The 21,842-nt window shown below is 34.3% G+C and overlaps 1 protein-coding gene across 5 annotated transcripts in view; it reads left to right on the top strand.

Annotated features, from left to right (window-relative positions):
• The window catches only part of LRBA (LPS responsive beige-like anchor protein), a 709,727-nt gene that overhangs the window by 73,946 nt on the left and 613,939 nt on the right, over positions 1-21,842 (top strand). For all 5 annotated transcript variants that reach the window (XM_070261528.1, XM_070261527.1, XM_070261529.1 and 2 more), the window contains exons 3-5: positions 13,767-13,998; positions 14,210-14,310; positions 19,083-19,178. In XM_070261528.1, coding sequence (XP_070117629.1) covers positions 13,767-13,998; positions 14,210-14,310; positions 19,083-19,178 — 429 coding nt within the window. The remainder of the gene's footprint in view (positions 1-13,766; positions 13,999-14,209; positions 14,311-19,082; positions 19,179-21,842) is intronic.

Raw genomic sequence — 21,842 nt, forward strand, 5'->3', positions numbered from 1 at the left:
CCATTTAATTCTTGATACTGGTAATTTGTGTTTTCTCTCTCATTTCTTTGTCAGTCTTGCTAAGGTTTTCTCAATTTTATTGATTTTTTTCTAAGAACTAGCTCTTTATTTCATTGATTTTCTCTGTTGTTTTCCTGCTTTCAATTTCATTGACTTCTGCTCTTATGTGTGTTATTTCCTTCCTTCTGTTTGCTTTGGATTTGTTCTGCTATTCTGCTAGGTTCTTAAAATTGAAGCTCAGATTATTGATTTGAAGCTTCTCTTTTTTCTAATATATAGGTATTTAGTACTATAAATTTTCCTTTCAACACTGCTTTATCTATGGTCTACAAATTTTGGTATGTTGTATTTAATTTTGTTTCAGTTAATGTTATTTTTTGTAGTTCCCTTGAGACTTCCTTTTTGACTGATTGATTATTTAAAAGTGTTTTTTTAGTTTCCATGTATATGGAGATTTTTCTGGTATCTTTATCTTTCTGTTGTTGATTTCTGATTTGATTTCACTGTGGTCAGAGAACCCACTCTGTGTGATTTCAATTCCTTTAAATTTGTTGAAGTTTGTATTATGTCCCAAGACACAGTTTATTTTGGTATATATTCCATGGGCACTTGAAAGCCCCATGTATTCTGCTTTTGTTGGGTAGAATCTTCTATAAATGTTGATTAATTCCTGTTGATTAATGATATTGTTGAGTTCTTCTAATCCTTGCTGATTTCCTGTCTAGCAGTTCTATCAATTATTGGGGGCAGGTCAGGTACTTTATAACATAACAGCACTTTTCCTCAAAGTGGAGGAGAACCTTATGGGAGAGATCACGAGTTTGGGTGGAAGACACTGATATATATATAGAGGAAATATTGAAGCTTTGGGCACTTTAATAGAATCTATATCTGGGTGGGATTTTGCTATTGGAGGAAAGTGATTGAGTATTCAGAGGGGAAGTTAAGATTGCTATCCATCTGGGGATAGAAGAGAAAGGATGCCAGAATGGAGAATAATGCACAAAAAATCGTGAGAGTACAGTGTAGACATAGTTTACAACACTGTATGGTTTTGCCTTTGGCCTTGATAAATTGCTGTGGACAAGTGTACTCTTAATTATCAATAATGTAGATATCTAGCCTTTCTAGAAACTTCAACAGAAATACTATATCAGAGTGTTTTATAACATGATATAAAACAATATGTTATGATTTTGGGATGTAGATTCAAAATTGGTATCTTAATATGTTCAATATTGTCTTAATTGGAAAAAATGTATATGTTGTTAATCTTGACAACGTACAACTAGTAAATTTACAAACGGTACCTGAAGGCTAGGGGAAAAGAGGTTGAGTGCCTATTACATTTGATGGCTGTTATAAATGACTTGAATTATTGTATTAAGGATTATTGGTGGAAGTAAATAGTTGACCATATTTAATTTGCTGCAGTTGCTGTTGTTTGATAATATGTACTCTGTTTCCCAAAAAGTGTTCTACAAAATGGAAGTTCTAAGTTTATGTAAGGAAAGAATTCTCTGGTCATATGGATCAAGTTAAGATAAACAGGATTCTTTACTAAAGAACCTATTCAAGACTTTATGTGCATTCTGAACTTTTCAGAGGACTTATAGTATATATAGTTTTTTTCCCACATTGGTTTGATTCTGGTGGGATTATGCAAAGAACCATTCTTTCAGGGGTACTGTTGGATATGTTGTCTTATACATTGTTTCATACTTAGTGGCTGGAATAGTCTCTGGTCAGTCTCTTAATATGATTAATAAATGAAAGCTTAATAGAAGAATCCACAACAATATTGCTCTTAATTACTTGCTTCATAAGTTTAAAAGAGAGAATTGAATTTAACTAACAGGTTGATTTTTTGTTTTTCAGTGCTTAGAAAAGATTTATTGCGAAGAATAGAGCAAATAGGATACATAAAATGCCCTCAGAAATAGAGCTTAGAATAAATTTGCTTTGGGTTATAAAAATTTCTTTATACATATAGTCACATACATAATTTTATATAAACACATAAATGTTTTCATGTCAATACATCTATAAAATTATAAATGTGGTTCATGTTTTTTCATTATCCTCTTAAACTTTGCTCTCTCTTCTGCATCCTCCTCCCCCCACCCAGGTTCTCCTATGCCCTCCTACCGCACGAGCAATATTGACAGCCATGTGTAGTCTTCTGTGTTTTATGGACAGGTAGTCCAGTAAATCAGTTGTGATAGTTGTGTGTTTTAATGAAGGAGTTCTCAACTAGTTTGGTGATAAGAAAGGGAAAGAGGGCCAAATTTAAGAAATTTTAGGATGTAAAATTGGCAGAATTCAGTTAATTGGACATTGTGGATGCGGGGACTGGAATTGAAGATCACATCTTGGTTTCTGGCTTATGGACTGGGTGGGTAAGATTACCAAAAGGGGTAACAATCTAGCAGGATTGGGGGAAGGTAATCCGTTATGTTTTGGCCATGTTTATTTTGAGGCAGTGTTTGTGGATGTCTAAGGTAGTGGGACACATGAGTTTGAAACTTGAGGAAGAAGCTAAGCTCGAGTTGTAGTAATTGTATCTGTAAGTCTCTCTGATGTGAAAGAGAGGTATAGCAGAAATGGGATTTGAGCTGGAAGGCATGGGAGGTTATAAACAGACTAGGTTACTGACATTTTCAGTTTTTCAGGTAAGATAATTTCAGAATTTATGGTACAGCCCTGGTAGAGTGAGATTGAAAGTAATTGGATTTAAGAAGTCTAGGTATTAGAAGCTGTGTTTTAGGGATTAGATAGATCATCTATGTGGAAACTGAAATTTACCAAGATTGTAACAGATGAGGAGAAGTGGAAAATTATGCCTGAGATCCAAAACTCTTTAATGAGTGATGGGGAGTCAGTTAAGATGATAATGATGAGGAGTGATTTGGGGTGATAAGGTTGGATTAATTACATGAATCTCCAAAAATGGTGAGCTTTCTCACAGGGATGGAAGAGTAATGGTCTAGATGCAAAAACCGAACCAGGAGAATCTCAGCCTTTCTGTTGTGTTCAGTAGAGGGTTAAAAAACTGGAAGTTTTAAAAGGAGAGAGGTTGTGTGGTTGTACCCTCTGTGGAGAGTCACATTTCAGTTAAGCCGTGTAGGTGAAGAAAGCTCTCTTCTGAAAGGTGAAGATGGTAGGGCATTTGTATACCTTGGAATGAGGTACTGGGAAAGGGTTGTGGAGTGTCATGTGATGGTGATGATAGTCAGTAGAGGTAATGTGTCAGTTAAATTAATAATAGTAAAGGGATGATGGTATGTGAGAGAGTTATGATAAGGCATTGAGGAATGAGATATATCTTTTTTGTCTGGTGTTGAAAGGTTTTAGGGAATATAGTCACATGGTTAAAAATGACAGGGACAGAAAACCTGGAGTGTAAAACTTTGTGGATCAAGACTTAGGTGTGGATTATATTGTCAAATAATGAAGAAGTGACTTAGAAATCAGAATGATAAAAGCACAACAGAAAGAGCTGTCACCTTTAGCTTATATTACGTTAGGGTGATATTTCATTTTAAGTGAAATATGCATTTTTATTTTGTTTTGTCTATTTCCTGTTTGTTGACAGTTCACTAGGAAGAAAGACCGACAGACTACAGCTTTACCATGACTATCAGGTGGAAGATATTCTTGAAGTGAGAATTTTAATAGTGAGTGGAAGGAAGTGTGAGTTCTTATATCTTAATCTAAAAGGATATGCATTATCTAAGATAGGTATTAGTTCTTTTAATTCTTCCAAAAACTTTAAGAGATAGGTACCTTTATCATCCTAATTTTACAGGTGATGAAAGTGAGCCATAGAGAGGTGAACTATCCTGCCCATGCCCATGTACTTGGTATTTGGTAGAACCAGAAGTCAAATCCAGACAGTCTGGCTCCAGAGCTCATGATCTTAACCACTGTTTTTCATAGGAAAAACAGTGCTTTTCTTGTGTTTCTGAAAACTTGTGTTTCTGAAAACTCAAGGTATAATTGTTTATTGATGAGGATCTTGGGCAAAATATAGTTTGGGAGTGACCCAGTAAAGTACTTTACTATCATTAAAATTATGACATCTTCTACAGGGTAAATAATATTTTACTCATCTTTGATTGGTAATACTTGATACTATAATCTAACATCCATTTTACGTTCTTGTTGCCTAGAAGCTCTCTTTCCTAAGTTTTCATGATTGGGAATGCATGTAATTGGATTTGTTGCAGATACTGTACAAACTAAGAAGCATTATTTTTTTTTCTGTCAAGTTTTCCAATAAATGTTCAGTGCATTTTGAGAGGATTAAGATATCTTATTTTTTCCCCCTTGGGTTCAAAGAAAATATATACTTATTTTGAGAAATTGAAATCTGTCATGAATGTATGATTTTGAAAGTGAAATCCTTTTGAAACCCCATCTTCCAAGATAACCATCACTAACAGTCTGGTGCATATTCTTCAGGCTTTTTCTATAGAAGTACGATCGTACATAATGCATAAATATGACATGTGTGTTGGAGGTGTACGAAATAGACCTTTGGCTGAGTGAGAAAATCATATAGGGCTGAAACCAAATGTCACCATCTTAGAAGGAACTTCTGATATATAAGAATGCATGTTAAATTTTATTAAAAATTTTAATTCTTATTAAAGTTTTATTATTGAACATTTTAGTAAATTTTCATATGTTTCATATTCTAATTCAGAGAATACTTTCTTGGCACTGTGAAGTAGTATATTGCTCTTATGCTCGCTGAATTGCACATTTGTAAGCCTTCATAGCCTGTTTTTCAGCTGATGTTGATTGAGGAGTAAGGTATTATTTTGGCTAGCTCTCAATTAAGGGTTGGTGTAAAGTAAAGGCTGATGGTTCTGTTGCAAGCAACATATTGAACTTTCTCTCTTCTCTACTAGTAACTGACTTAAGGTAAAGTCTTATTACATTTTATTCAGTTTTAGGGATGATCTTAAACCAAAGGCTTGTATGCTAATTAAATTATAATGTAATCTAATCTCTTACTGTTCTGTGTTTTAATCCAGTATTTATTATTTATGTACAGTGAAACTCTGCCATAATAAGACGTGTGGAGTCTAAAAAATTCAGTTGTAAAAAATTCAGAATTTAGCCATTTTGAGATTAATTAAATACAGTATTTTTTAGTCTATGTTGTCTTAAAAAGCGCAAAAGTAAAATAACAGTGAAATTTGTACTATATACAGATGAACTGAGAAAGTTTGAAGTGATTAGGAGGCACTTTCTCATAATGCCCCTCCTGTCCTGCCATTGAAGTTTATCCTACCCTTTGAGATTTTTGGTGGCAGAATATAGGGCTGAGGACAATAGCCAATCACTTATTTGAATTCACTTGTCACAGGTTTTTAACCCTATTCGTTAACACTTTTCTTTTAAAAAAGAATATGATATTCTTCCTACTGTAATGCATCTAACTAACACTTTTAAAAGTCATATTACTGATAGTCTGTTTGCCTATTATTTAGCTATTTGAGTTTTCAATTATTGTTGTATGTAAAAATTAATAGCTTTCCTAATAACTAATTGTTGTAGCATTTCACTCTTGCAATAAGAAATATGCATTCCTTCCTCAACTATCTGATAAACTTTTAACATATAAAGCACATAAGGTGATTTTTTATTCTAAAATGTCTATATTTGAAAGTGAATATATTAAATCCAATTGACTTGTCGTGTTTATATTGCTGATTTTGTTATTCTGATTATTTATGATGTTAATATGTTTGTAAATGCAATCATTTATTACCTACACTTTAGAAATGCCTGAAGTGTTGTGTAAATGGGCTTCTAGCTGAAACCAAGCAACGTTATTTTGGCCTAACACCTACACTGAAGCTGAATTGTCATATATCTTTAAATATAATTGTATCTTTTAAATAAATGTGATTATACTATACCTACTATCCTGCAACTTTTAAAAAAATTGAGTAATACGTCTTGAATATCTTGACATGCCAACACATATAGATTTACGTTCTTTTTAAAGGCTACATGATATTCTATTATGTGGATGTACCATAGTTTGTATATCTGTTTCTGTATTGGTGGATAGTTAGGCTATTTTGAATATTTTATCTTTACAAACAGTGCTGCAATATATATCTTTGTATCTTATTTTCTGAGCTTTTCTGTATGTAATTTTTAGATAATTTTTTTTTTTTGATGTGGAAGATTGACTTTGAGCTAACATCTATGCCAGTCCTCCTCTATTTTGTATGTGGGATGCCAGCACCGTGAGACTTGATGAACAGTGTGTGTAGGCCTGTGCCTGAGATCCAAACCTGTGAACTCTGGGCTGCTGAAGCAGAGGCAGCAAACCTAACCATTGGGGCGAACCTTGTGGCCTAGTGGTTAAGTTCAGTGCCTCCTTCTTTGGAGGCCCAGGTTTGGTTCCTGGGTTCCTCAGCATGATTGGCTATTTGAGACGAAAAAAGAACCTTCCAGTATCCAGGGTTATAGAGTATAACTTCTTACCAAAGTTCGTACTGTAGCCTTTCTTACTTAGAATTTTTTCTCTACCTTCTTCCCAACACAGAGATGTAAAGTTTGATTTTAAAGCCTGACTATGCTTTTTTCTTGGTTTCATTTTTCTCTTCTATTGCCAAAACTGTCCCCTTGCCATATCAATTGCTTTCTTTTTGTTGATACTTTCTTTTCAGTTTTGTCTAGATATTCCCAATATTAGTCATTTTCATTTCTTATATATTTGAAACCAAAATTCACTCAGCTCAATGATCTTAAATTTTTTTTCTATTTTATTTTTTATTGAGGTTATCATGGTTTACAACCTTGTGAAATTTCAGTTGTACGTTATTATTTGTCGGTTGTATTGTAGGTGCACCACTTCACCCTTTGTGCCCCCCACCCCCCACCTTGGTAACTGCTAATCTGTTCTTTTTGTCCATATGTTTAACTTCCACATATGAGTGGAGTCATACAGAGGTTGTCTTTCTCTATCTAGCTTATTGTGCTTAACATAATACCCTCAAGGTCCATCCATGTTGTTGCGAATGGGACAATTTTATCCTTTTTTATGGCTGAGTAGTATTCCATTGTTTGTGTGTGTGTGTGTACCGTATCTTCTTTATCCAATCATCAGTCAGTGGGCACTTAGGTTGCTTCCATGTCTTGGCTCTTGTGAATAATGCTGCAGTGAATATAGGGGTGCATGGGTCTCTTTGAATTGCTGATTTCAGGTTCTTTGCATAGATACCCAGTAGTGGGATAGCTGGGTCATATGTTATTTCTATTTTTAATGTTTTGAGGAATCTCCATACTGTTTTCCATAGTTGCTGCACCAGTTTGCATTCCCACCAGCAGTGTATGAGGGTTCCTTTTTCTCCACAACCTCTCCAACATTTGTTATTTTTTGTTTTGGTTATTTTAGCCATAAATGATCTTAAATTTTATGTAAGATGGTTCCTAGTTGGGCATCTGTTACTATATATTTAAACATTTTAGCCTAGAATATTTAAGATAGGAATATTTTCAGATAAGCTCTTAAGTGATCATAAAACCAATAAATGGAGCTACTTTATTCTTCAAACATTTTGGTTAGTAGAGATTTAGTATATTGTACTGAATATTATTCTTTTACTTAAAAAAAATGTACTACAATAAATTCTCACCACAATTAGAGACCACAAGATATGTTCAGTTTTGTTTGTTATTAGACTTTAAAACCTGCCTCTGACTTATCAGAGCTTGCATTATTTTGTTTGAATAAATTTAATACCTGAAGTCTTCACTCTTTTGACTCTAGAATATCCACTGATATCTTTGTCTGTGAAAACTTGACCTTATTATATAATTTATTTCACTAAAACTTTTTGAAATATTTTATTATTTAGACAAATGTAATAAAGCAACTACTGTTATTTATCCAGAGATATTATATTTCATGGAGCAAGAATTGCTATTCATCTTTTTACTTGTGGTGTGTGTATTCAGTTTAATTGCACTTACTTATCACTTTGTGATAAAAAGAATTTTTCTAAGGCACAAAATGAATTTTTCTCACCTAAGTTAAATGCAGAGCCAGCCCTGGTGATCTTGTGGTTAAGATTTGGCCCTCTCACTGCCATGACCAGCTTTTCTTTCCCGATCAGGGAACCACAGCACCCATCTGTTGGTTGTCATACTGTGGTGGCTGCATGTTGCTGTGATGCTGAAAGCTATGTCACCAGTATTTCCAATACCAGCAGGATCACCCGTGGTGGACAGGTTTTTGTGGAGCTTCTAGACTAAGACAGACTAGGAAGAAGCACCTGGCCACCCACTTCTGAAAAATTGGCTATGAAATCCCTGTGCATAGCAGTGGAACATTGTCTGATATAGCCCTGGTAGGTGAGAGGATGGTGCAAAAAAACTGGGCAGGGTTCCACTCTGCTGTACGCTGGGTCTCTACTGGTTGGAATCAACTTGAGGACACTAACAGAAGAAGGACACCAGTCATATTGGATTAGGGCCTAATGGCCCTATCTTGACAAATTACATCTGAAACAACTCTGTTTCCAGACAAGGTCACACAATGATGTACTGGGGGTTAGGACTTCAACATAAGAATTTTGGGGGCATACAGTTCAGCTCATAACAAGGAGTATCTGGCATAGTGGTGGTGTAGAGCAGGTATTTAGGTATCTAGTAAGAATACAGTCAGAGAGAATATGCTGCTCTCAGATTTCTGTTTCTAAACTTAGGGCACACTGCCATCTCTTAAAAGTAGGTCAAAATAGGCAATTTCATGAGTTAACACCTGCTATAGTATAAGAGGCGGGAATGGACATATGTCACTTGAGATAGTATGTATATTTTTAATTTCTGAGAAAATGCAACTAATAGCAGTATCATATACGTAGTCAGGATATAGATTTATAAGCTGATGTGACAGAGAAGCCCTAAATAACAGTGGTAGAAGTGGTAGAATAATAAGGTAGAAGTTTATTTGTCCTTTAGGTGAGAATTTAGGTAGTGAAATGGTTCAGGGCTACTGAAGCAGTTTTGTAGTTGTCAGGATTCATAGATCTTTCTGCTCTGTTATCTTCAACATGAGACTTACAGCATAGATTCCAAGATGGCTACTCTAGCTCTTGCCACTATTTCTGCATCTTTTCTAAGAGGAAGGAGGAAAGTTGCAAAGAGAAGTCACATTCCTTTCTTTTGAGAGTAATACCTAGAAGTTGCATATATTATTCCCTGTTCTCATTGGTCGGAACTTGCCAGTGGCTGGTAACTTCAAGGAAAGCTGTGAAGTGAGATCCTTTGCCTGGGTCCCATGAACCAAACTAGAAACTCTTTACTGTTATGGAAGAAGAAGAAAATGTAAATTGGGAGAGATTACAGTCTGAAAATTTGAAATTTTTCCCCAACTTCTTCCTCTTAATTAAGTTTCTGGTGACTGTAAACATGTATAGGGTGCATTCACTTAGAAATGGATTCTTAGGTATAAATTGAATACCTTGAGATTGGCCCTTTAAAAAAGTAAATACGTTTTGAGGAATGCAAATAAATAAAACAAGCTTACACTTCACTTAGTTTGTTTTAGAAAGGAATAGACAGGTCCAGAGAAAAAAGTGATTTGTCACAAGAAATAGACAGTATCTAGTTAGGGGCATAAGCTGTGATTGCACTCTGTCCAATTTATTTGCTATGCCTTATTCCCTGCTGCGTCTTTGAGGAAAAATTTAGCAAGTTTCAAAGGAAAACTTAGCTCTACTTTGATGTGTTAGAATTTCCTATGTGTTTCAGTCTTTGCAGGTTTATAGATCTTTTGGAGAAGATAATTATTTTTGGTCTATATGTGTTTTTGGTTTTCTGAAAATACAGATGACTTAGGTTTAGTGATTAATTTCAGCTTAAAGTGTTTTATTAATATAACCATTGATAAGAAAATAATCATCATGCCCTATTAAAGTCCTAATACAAAACTTGTGAAGGTTTCTTTGAATTCTTTGAATAATATGCTTTAATATTTCTTTAATCTTGTATGTTAAACTATAACCTATAGAAAGCATGTTATGCCACCCTGAAGGTTGCTATAAAAATTGTTTATGAAGTTCAGGCCAAGACTAAAATATGTTGAAATGGAGAGTTTTGAAAAATGTTCTATACAGCAAAGGAGACCAAATCATGCTAAAATGCAGAAAAAGACTATACATCAGTTTCCAGGCTACATTATTCAAAAAAATACAACCATAAAAAAGGTAATAAGATTACATTTTCACATTTCATGGCTAGTAAAGTGCATTAGGCTGCTCAGATATTCATAACTTACTGTGACATTTGGGAAGATTACATTTTGTAGTGCAGAGCCATTACTACAGCTCAGATAATAACTAGCCAATGCCTGGACTTGGATTATGATCCCTGTCATTGGAAACAAATTTGTGTTTTGAAGGTTGATCAGCTTCAAATAACTATTAGAAAGGGTTAACATGACATACTGTAGACCCTGTGCATGCTTTTTAGGTATAATAGATATGCATACATATAGTATATCAAATATGCCACACATTTGTATGTACCAATTTCTGCCATCAATTTTCTCCTTGAAAGATATATTTTATAATATTTAAAGCAATGGAGAAATACTTAAAACACCTGTCTGGATACTGCTCTCATAGTATAAACTCAATTTAAAAGCTGGTGAAATATTTGGGGTGTTTTTTTTGAAATTACTTTCAAAAATTAATTCTATAGCTTCCTAGAAGGGTGGTTACTGATGGTAATAAACACAGATCAAAAGGAAAGATTGATGTAAGTAATATTAAGGTGAAGGTAGTGTCTCTTAAGTTAGTTGCAACTAGGTTTTTGACCTATTCAGACCTGTGTAGAAGATGTCCAAAAATGTATATACTAAAAACTTTCTCTTTGCCCTCTTTTCCCAGATGCTCTGTTACCTTTTCAGAAGCAATCACTAGTTTTTTGTGTCATTCTTAGGTATCTCTACATATGTTTGTGTTTTACACTCAAATTGTAGCCTACTATTCACACTTTTTTCCACTGTGATTTTTCTTACCTAAACAATGTATTTTAGAGATCTTTTCATGTCAAATGGAGCTGTCTCATTCTTTTCAATGGCTGCATCCTATTCTATTATATAGTTATACTAACCTATACTAACTAAGGTTATAGTTTACTAACCATTACATTATAATGTTTTCTTCGGGGGATTGTTTCTTCTATTTTCTAGTCAAGAAATGTTAAAATGAAGTTCTTGTATCTTACATCATTACCTAAATGTATCTATACAATAAATTTCTAGTTGTTAAGGTAACCATTTGTGTCTGGCTTCTTCTATTTAGCATAATTTTTTTTGAGGCTGATTCATATTGTTTTCTGTATCACTAGTTCCATTACCAAATACTTTCCTCATTTATAGTAAGTTTTTAGTTGAAGCTCTTTGTTTTTCGAGATATATATCATATCATTTGAGAATAATTGTAGTTTAAATCCCTCCATTCTGATAGTTATACATGTTGTTGCTTTTTGACTAAATATGACTTCTGGATCTCCAGAATATCAAATGATAGTGATGATAGTATGTCCTAGTCTTGTTTCTGACTTTCATGAGAATCATTTCAATTTTCCTATTTGAGCATGATGCTGGCTTTTCAGATGTGATGATGTATTTTATTATCAAAGGAAGTATTTTCCAATTAATAAATGTAGAAAGTATGATGGAACTATAAAACCACCATGTAGCAATGCCACAGTCATAGCAGTTGTAGGTCCATCAATGGATGCTTAAAAGTATGAGAAACAAGATATTTGTATAGTCTCAAAGTATTCTCCTACAAGATGCTTAATAATTTAAAAATGAAAGATAGTAACTTTAAAATGGAGAAAATCTGACAGACACCACCTTAAACAGGTGATCAAAGCTAACTTCACCAATAGCGAGACATACTGACATCAAGTATCATCTGAAATGATACGCTGAGAAAGACACATATCACCTCTGGGGTATTTTTACCAAAAATGCGTAACCTGAATTTAAACACAAAGAAGCGTTCAGATTGGAAGACAGTCTATAAAATAACTGGCAAATACATTTTAAAAGTGTCAAAATCATGACAGTCCAAGAATGCCTATGCAATTGTCTCAGTTTGAAGACTAAGGGGATCAGAAAAAGGACATTGGTGTGACAGGTGGTCACATTTGAATAAGATCTGTAGATTTGTTAATAGTATTGTATCAATGTTAATTTCCTGGTTTTAATGATTGTCCTATGATTATGTAATATATTCACATTTGGAGAAGCTGCGTGAATGGTATGCAGGAATTCTAAACTTTGTGCTTTTTGAATGTTTGAAATTATTTCAGAATAAAAAGTTAAAACAAGCAAATATTCAACAAACAAATAAACAAGTCTATATTAGCATTCTTATGTATCTTACAGAATTTTTTTGTGGACTAGAGAAGCAAGCATGTATAATTCATAGCCAGGACATTGTAGCTAGGAGAACCGTCCAGTCACGTCAGGGGACTCTTTTAGCAGATACTCAACTGTCTTCTCCTTACTGCTTGTTACTGATGATGCAAAGAATTGTACACTGAAATTTCTGCCCGAGATTTCCTAGAAGAACCAGATCCCTTTACCACTGTGCTTGCCAGGAATTCTTTTCTCCCTGCATGCAGATACTCCCTCATGTTGTTCGTTTTTCCATTTTTTCTTTCTCATGCCAGTGTACGTCTTTGCAGAACCTGGAACGTGTGTCAACCTCTGGCTGCAAGGAGTTTTGATTTCCTAATTCTGACCCCTCCTTGCTTTTCATGTCTTTTCTTTTATGAGCTATTGGATTTTGTTTTGTAAAGTTCACTTCTCCTAATTCTTGCTCACCTTTTGGGTTTAGGAATGCATAATGAAAAACTAAGAATTATTCAGGACAGGAGTGTAGGTGAATCATGTATGTAACTATTTCTGACATAAATCTTTTAAAAATCTAGTTAAAAAGGATAGCTCTGCAAAGGTAATTATAAAAATATTTTAATTCCTTTACGCAATTGGGATTTGTTAAAATTTAAAAACCTTTCCCCTGTGGGAGGACGCTGTGGCTGAGATGGCAAGGTGTAGGTAGGTCAGTACAGCTTTCTTTGGATGGATTTTCTGATAGTAATACCAATGAAATTTTCTTGATTACTGACTTTGGGTGTGTGACTAATTATGTTTAAGTTATCCTGATTATTGACAGAGAAGGAGAAGGATCAAAATGGATAGGGATAATAAACCAGGAATTTGACAAATACTATGAACTCCACGTTTTGTGTCCACTCTGAATCTTTTTCAAAGAGCTTTTTATTTTTGCTGTGAGCTCATAGCTTGTTTAGGGAGCAAAGGACCTTTAGGTTGTGAGTAGTTCAGAGAGTTCATAATTCATAAATGAAATATTGGATTAGAAACAATTATTGAGCTAAGTTAGATCTTTATGAGTAACAGGGCAGTAGGTAGTGATTTACCTAAGACATCCTATATTTGTTTTTGTGAAAAATATTTCCATTTTTATATTCTGTCTTGCTTGACTTTGTGCTATCTTAACTTGAAGATTTCCTTAGAAGCTTTATTTTTTAGAGCTGTGTGTGTGTTTTTTAAAGACCTTTTTATTGTTGGAGGGGGTAGAGAAGAATTATATGAGTAGTTATTGCCAATCTAAAGCTTAGGAGTGTGCTCCAGTTATATTGAAGAAATACTAATGCTTTTAATGTTTCTCCCCTTACTGCCCCCTTGGAAGTTGGTAGGAGGGCAGTTTGATTTGGAAATGAATTTCATCATCCAAGAAGGTGAAAGTATCATCTGCATGGTGGACCTACTAGAAAAATGTGACGTTACTTGCCAAGCAGAAGTCTGGAGCATGTTTACAGCCATTCTGAAGAAAAGCATACGAAATCTTCAAGTCTGCACTGAAGTAGGCCTTGTTGAAAAAGTGCTTGAGAAGATTGAAAAAGTTGACAATATGATAGCAGGTATGACTTTTTCTGTAGTATAATGGATGTGAAGAAATAAAGTTTTATTCTTAAATACAGTATTTTTCTTATTTAGTAATATTAAGAAATATTTGAGCATCTATCATGTACCTAGAACTTTATGGTCCAAACTCTGAAGTAAGCACAATGTATTTTAATCCTTCAAGAAATATAAATAGCTTAATTATTTTATTGTTTTCTTTCTTTTCAGATCTTTTAGTTGACATGTTGGGAGTGCTGGCTAGCTATAATTTGACAGTTCGAGAACTAAAGCTATTCTTCAGTAAACTTCAAGGAGATAAAGGACAATGGGTAAAAAAGCCTAAATACTCTTTGGTATTTGAAACTATCCTTCTCCCCAAACATATTAGTGGCCATCTAAGTAACTGATATTATTACACACGGGTAAACGTCTGATAGAGGGGAAGAGATCAATTAAAGTAGCATTTAGATCTGTACAGCTACTTTTGCCATGACCTGACAGAGGTGGGGACAAAGAGAACTGGGTGTTCCAGGCAGCCTAATAATTTGGTCCTTCTTTAAATTGTTGTTCCTCAAATATGTATTTAACAATTATTCGAGGAAAAAGATAAGGACAGAGAAATAAGTGTTAGATGGCTTCTCTTTCTGTTCATCTGAGTAGTTTAGCTGTGGCCCTTAAATTTGAATAATGCCATCAGTGAACAAAAGCTCTGCAGTTAATTGGATCCACCCTCCTTAGATGCAATTTAGTGGTTCTTTGCAGTGGATGGTAGTGGTGGTCAACTTATTTTGAACTCCTTATCAAACAGCGCCTTATCAAACTGTTTCTTCCTACCACTTAGTTACTTATCCCTTAGAGGAATACTAGTAAATATTTCCTCCATTTTTGTTGCATTTTTAGGCTTATTTTAGAGATCATTGCCCACAGCAGCTCTCAGCCAGCTGATCCTTAATCTAGCTCTAAGTATTACCAAATTTGTGCTCTGCAATTATACATTCTAATTTATTGTGTTAAAATGGTTAGACTCTTTAGCTTCTTTGTATCAAACTGTAGTTCTCTGGGTGCTTTTATGATTTTATCATTGATTTTCAGCAGTTTTATTATGTTTCTTGGTATGGTTTACCTTGTGTTTATCCTTATTAGAGTTCATGCATCTGTGGGTTTATAATATAATTTTCATCAAATTTGGAAACATTTTGGTAATTATTTCTTCAAATATCATTTTCTTGTCCTTCCTTGCTCCTCTTGTCCCCTTTCTGTAACTCCAATTACATGTATGTTAGCCCTCTTGATATTGTCCCATGGGTCACTGAGATCTGTTCACTTTTTTCCCCAGTCTTTTTTCTCTTTGTGCTTCATTTTAGATTGCTTTTATTGCTATATTCTTAAGGTAACGGATCTTTTCTTCTGCAGTGTGTTAATTCCATCCATTAAAAATTTCAGATTTCATATGTTTTTTATTTCTGTAAATTGTATTTGGTTCTTTTTAATATCTTCCATTTTCCATGTTATGTTCATGTTTTCCTTTAAATCATTGGTAATATTTAGCATATTTATCATAGTTGCTTTAATGTTATTGTCTATTAATTCTATCATCTCTCTCATTTCCTAGATCAGATTTTTACTTACTAATTTCTTCTGCTTATAGGTCACATTTTTCTGCTTCTTATGCTAGTGACTTTAGACATAGTGATATTAGACATAGTGAATTATTCTTTGTTGAGTGCTTGATCTTGTCCTATTCCTTTTAAGATTGTTAGGCTGTTTTTTTTCACGCAGATAAGTTACTTGTGGATCAACTTTATCCTTTCAGGCTAGTTTTAAAGTTTTTTTTGGTCAGGTCTAGATTGGCTGTTACTCTAGGGCTATTTAGTGTTATTGTTCAGGTGTGACTTTTCTAGGGTTTCTGTGAATGACCCTAAGTCTCAGACATGTGGCAAGAGGTAGGGTAAGACTGTGGTCTCTCCAGGGCTTAATAGGGTCTCAGACAGTTCCTGTGGGAATTATTTATGATTCCCACAACTATATTAGCTGTGGGGGTTCTTTAATTTATAGCTGTCAATATCTTGGCCCCACCTTGTTGAATTTTAAGGTAGAAATGAACAGTTTGGTATTAAATCAATGAGTCAATGGAGATTTCTGGAGTTTCTTGTCTGTTTAGCCCCTTCTTCTGTAGTACTCTGTCCTAAAGCTTTTGTCCGCCTCAGACTACCCATACTCCAACTTCTGCCTCATCAACTCAGTGAGACCTTCAAGTTCTGTTGGGTTTCCTTCCCCTTGTGCAGTGATATGGAAATTGACTCCAGATAGAAAGTCTGGGTAATCTCATGGTTTATTTTGTTTCCCTTTCTCAAGGATCACAGTCTTGAGCTACCTCTTCTTCCATGTCTGAAAACAGTTTTTTGTTTCATACATCTTGTTTAGTTTTATGGTTGTTTTTGGTGAGTTGGAAAGGCTGAGTTCTGTTACTGTCATGTTCAGAAGAGGAAGTATACTGGTTTGATTTTGGTTTTGATTTATATTCAAATAATTTATTCTGAATATATAACTAGCATTTTTTTGTTATATTGGTGAATATATAAAACTATAAGAAAGTAGCAAAGCATATGAACAGATATTTACAAAGATAGAAACCCCACAATCAAATAAACACAAAGTCACTAATAATTAGAGTTGTTCAAATTAAAACAATAGTGATATGTCACCTTATATCTAGTGGTATCAAGGATTATAAAGTTGGCTAATAGCAAGTATAAGTGGGGGAATAGCGTTATTTTAAACCTGAGAGCTATTGGTTGGAATGAACACCAGTTGAGCCAACCTCAAGAGTAATCTAGCACTACATAGTCTCATAAATTATACCCATATCCAATGACTTAGCAATTTGCTCCTGAGTGCATGTTCCAAGAAATTCTCACATAGTTCCGAAAGGAAATACACACAAGGATGTTCATTGAAGCATTATTTTTGGTGGCAGCGTATTGTCTACATAGGTGTTTATCGTTAGGAGAGTAGATAAGTAAAATTTGTTAGATGCATAGAATAGATTATTGTTTAGTGCTTAGAATCAGTGCATAGAGTAATATGAAAAGATGCAAAAAGCAGGAAAAAAGTGAGAAACGGAATGATATGTCTAACCCAACCCATCATTTAAACCCATCATTTAAATTATAGGTACAATCGCATAAAAACATATTTTCGAAGGAACACATATAAAAAGATTAAACGTGTTAATATAGTTGCTTATGGGATTGGGAGTAGAATGGAATAGGTCTAGGGGATATAGGGAAAAAGATCAGGAACTGTTAATAAAATAAGAGCAAGGCCTTGCTCAGACGTTTATTTTATTTATGTTGCTTTTACTATCACATCAGTGCAGTGGAATATCCCTATGTAAATCTATATCTGCTTTTCTGATTATTACTTTAGCACAGATTTTTACATATGGAAATACTGTATCCATGGGCATAAGCATTTTTAAAGACTCTTGAAATATGACTACTAAATTATTTTCTGAAAGGCTACCCCAGTATACAATCCCCTAGCAGTGTCTGTGGAGGAAGGTGTTTGTTAATGTATTCTTTTCTTGATTGGTTTATAGAAAAGGAAATTTTAAGGAATGATTTCTGTAGATGGAAATGCTACAATACTGCATTTTTATTTTTGACTGCAGAGTTATTTTTGGTTATTTCATTTTTGAATTTAGAAAATCAGTGTGATTGTAGTTATTTGTTATTACACTTTTAGAATTGAGCAGTGTGGTTAATTGAAAATTTCTTTATCATTTAGGAATGAAGCTTTTAAGTTAACATTTAGGTAAAAGATTGCTGAACTCTTTTAGCCTGTTAGTAATGATAATTTAGAGCAGCTATCAAATAAGATGCAAGCAAGCCAGTGATTTCACTTGTAGTTTGACACTGTTTTGAACTTTTAACAGGGAAGAATGTGCTACACTTTATCTTATTTGCTTATAAACTGATTAAAATGATAACGTATATCTGATTCTTCTTTGCTTTTCCTTGTAAATGTGAATGAACTTTTCATTTTAGCTATTGGTTGTTTGTTGTATTAGAGGAGACTTGTGGGTCAGAGAGGCATTAGTCAAATAAATGTAATGTTACAACTTTTATACATGCTAGTAGAGGTATATTGTACAATGAAATATAGTAGGGAGGTTTAATCCAGTCTCAGATGTTAGGGAAGACGGCCCTGAGACAGTGACCGTTAAGATGAGCTCTAAAGGATGGGTAAGATTTATGCAGTTAAGAGGGGAAGGGAAGCAGGCCTAGTCAGAACATTTTAAGCACAAGGAATAGCTTGTGTTCAGGCCCCATTATGAGAAGAAGACAGAGAAGGCATTGTGGGTGGAGTGCAGAGAGAAGGGGACATTGAGATACAAAATGAGGCTAACAAGGTAGATAAAGTATCTGTTAGGGGTTTTGGTCTTCATTTTAAAGGCAATGGGAAGCTACAGGAGAGAGAGAATAATATAAAGTGAATAAATAGGGAACAGAGAGAATAAAGTGAAAGTGTAGTGATTAAAAGCATGGACTCTGGAGTCAAACTGAATTTTTATCCCATCCTTGCCACTTGATACTTGTGTGACCTTGGACATGTTCCTCTGTCTCAGATTCTTCCTCTATAAAATGGGATAATAATAATCCCTCACGTGGTTGGAAGGTTAAAATATTTTCTTCTTCTTAAAGTCTTTTAAAAGCCTTTAACAGTGGAACATAGTAAGCATTATTTATTTGTAAAATTAAAAAGTGTTCTAAAGAGGAATAGGTGGTGAGTTGATGTAGTTTGTAATTTTAAAAGTTCACTTTTCCTGCAGTGTGGAGAAGAGTTTCAAGTGTCAAATGATATTGGCTCATATTTATCAAACACCTCATATGTCCCGGTATTACCAAAAAATCGCATAGAGTGCATTGTTTATTTAAGATAGTTGAAAATAACCTTTCTTTGGTTATTTTATATGCTTTTTAGCTTATAGCATTATTCTTTTATTCTCAGGTATATTGAAGTATGACTGTATTAAAAATAGGTTATTTTTGTTTTATGGTGAGTAGTGTGGTTAATGAGTTGTTAATTATTTTTATAGCCTCCACATGCTGGGAAGTTGCTATCTGTGCTAAAGCATGTGCCTCAGAAGTATGGTCCTGATGCCTTTTTCAACTTTCCAGGAAAGAGTGCTGCAGTAAGTAACTCGTAATGAGGAAGTCACTTGGAGTTCTTCTCTCCTTTGCCTCTTGCAAGTACAGTCCTGTAAACACCCCTGACAGGTTCTGTGTTAGGTAGAAACTTCTTTGCACAGCCTAACTTAACCTTTACAGCAATTGTGCACGTTACTTTTCCTAACTGTTTTAGAGGTGAAGAAATAGAAACTCAAAGAAGTTAAGAAAGCTACCCACTCACACCTTGGGGCAGTAAGGGAGTTAGAACCCAATTCTTTTGAACATAAGCATATTGTCTTATGAATTTGTCTCTGTGTTCTCAAATATTTGTGTGTAACACTTTTATTCTTTTTGAACATCTTTCTTTAGGCTTGCGTTTCCCTATTTATGTTTCTTTTGCTCCTGGTGTATAGAATGAGAGTAACTCTTTTGAGACTTTCTAGGCAAGTTTTCCTGACTGTGAGTTTCCATATTATATTAGTCTCAGCGTTCTTATAAGCTGTAATCAGTTTATAAATAAGACAATTGTATATGGTAATAATATCTCTACTGTTTCAAAATTTTATAGGAGTACATTATATAATACGTATATGTTTTTTATGGAAGTGTTTTTATCTCCTCATTATTACACTGGTCTTCATGTTACAAGTGAACTTGTTTTTGTGAGGAAGATTGGCTGTGAGCTAACATCTGTTGCCAATCTTCCTCTTTTTGCTTGAGGAAGATTGTTGCTGAGCTAACATCTATGCCAGCCTTCCTCTGTTTTGTATTTGGGATGCTGCCACAGCATGGCTTGATGAACAGTGTGTAGGTCCACACCCGGGATCCGAACCTATGAACCCTGGGCTCCTGAAGCGGAGCATGCGAACTTAATCACTGTGCCACCAGCCCAGTCCTCAAACATTTTTTTGAAGATATTCCAGCTTGTTTTTTTCTGAGCTTACCTTTTATTCATTTTTTACTTTGGTTCTTATAATATCTTATTTGCTTGTTAGACTGTATGTAGCCAGGCAATACTCGCCGAAAGGAAAGAGTATTTTAAAAGGACATTTGTGATATTTGAATGTTTTGCACACAATACACAGCTTTCTTTGGAAAGTTTTATTGCTCATGTTGTTTTTCCTTTATAATTTTTCCTTAATAAGCATTTTAGATTTGAAGCTTTCCAGAATACTTTACTCTGTTGGTATTGAGCTTATCATTAGTGTCTAACATAAAAAAAAGTATTCTTATGGATTAACCTTTTTTAATGCATGTTATCATTTTATTATTTATAGTTCTCTGAGATTGTATTGTAGTGTGTCCATTCCACTTACTTGCACGGATCTTGAAAGTGGGGCTGTTCAGCTAAGCAGCTTTTGGAACTTTTAGAGAACAGATGTTTTAAATATACTCAGTGACTCATTCCTTAAAGATAGGTTTTAAAGGGACGTTAAAGTATGCATGGTAAATTATTTTTACAAAGCTTTCACATCTTCTACTGTTGTTTTTTGGTGAGAGAGAACATAGATATACAATGAATATGTATTCTTTAATGTTTTTCTTAGTGCAACATTTCATTTTAAATCAGTTTCTTGAAGTCTCAGTAGTATGATTACATAAATTTGGCTTAATGATTTTTTCATGTTTTATGGACTATCTTATACATATAAAAGAGTGTACGTGGGTATATGATATATATACATAAATGCATATGAAAGTTATAATAAAAGCTTGTGTAGTATGATCTTTTAATAGCTTTATTGAGTTATACTCCACATACCATACATTTCACTCATTTAAAATGTACACTTGAATGGTTTAGTGTGTTCACAGAGTTGTGCAACCATCATCACTGTCAATTTTAGAACATTTTCATCACTCTCAGAAGAAACCCTTCACTCGTTAGCAGTTGCTGCCCATTTACCCCCAACCTTCCAGGCCTAGGCAACCACTACTCTGCTTTCTGTCTCTATGGATTTGTCTATTCTGGACAGTTCATACAAATGGAATCATACAATATCCGGTCTTTTGTGATGGCTTTTTTCACTTAGCATGCTGTTTTCAAGGTCCATCCATATTGTAGCATGTATTAGTGCTTCATTCCTTTTTATGCCTAACTAATATTCTAATGTAAGAATAATGTAAGAATAATCTAATGTAAGAGTAATGTAAGAATATACCACGTTTTGTTTAATCTTTCATTAATTAGTGGATATTTGAGTTGATTTCGCTTTTTGAGAATGCTGCTGTGAGCTTTTATGTATAAGTTTTTGTGTGGACATATGTTTTTAATCGTTAGTAGGTATTTGAGTTGATTCCACTTTCTGGGAATGCTGCTATGGGCTTTTGTGTACAAATTTTTGTGTGGGCATATGTTTTCATCTCTCTTATGTATGTACCTAGGGGTGGAATTGCTGGGTCACATTGTCTGTTTAACCATTTGAGAAAGTTCCAGGTTATTTGCCAAAGTGGCTGTATCATTTTACAATCCTGCCAGCATTTATGAGGTTCCAATTTCTCCACATGCTTGCCAACACTTGTTAATGTCTGTATTTTTTATTATAGTCATCCTAGTGGATGTGAAGGGGCATCTCATTGTGCTTTCGTTTTTCTTTTTTGGTGAGGAAGGTTGGCTCTGGGCTAACATCTGTTGCCAATCTTCCACTTTTTGCTTGAGGAAGATTGTTGCTGAGCTAACGTCTATG

This window comes from Equus caballus, chromosome 2, assembly GCF_041296265.1.
Source record: "Equus caballus isolate H_3958 breed thoroughbred chromosome 2, TB-T2T, whole genome shotgun sequence".
Taxonomy (NCBI): domain Eukaryota; kingdom Metazoa; phylum Chordata; class Mammalia; order Perissodactyla; family Equidae; genus Equus; species Equus caballus.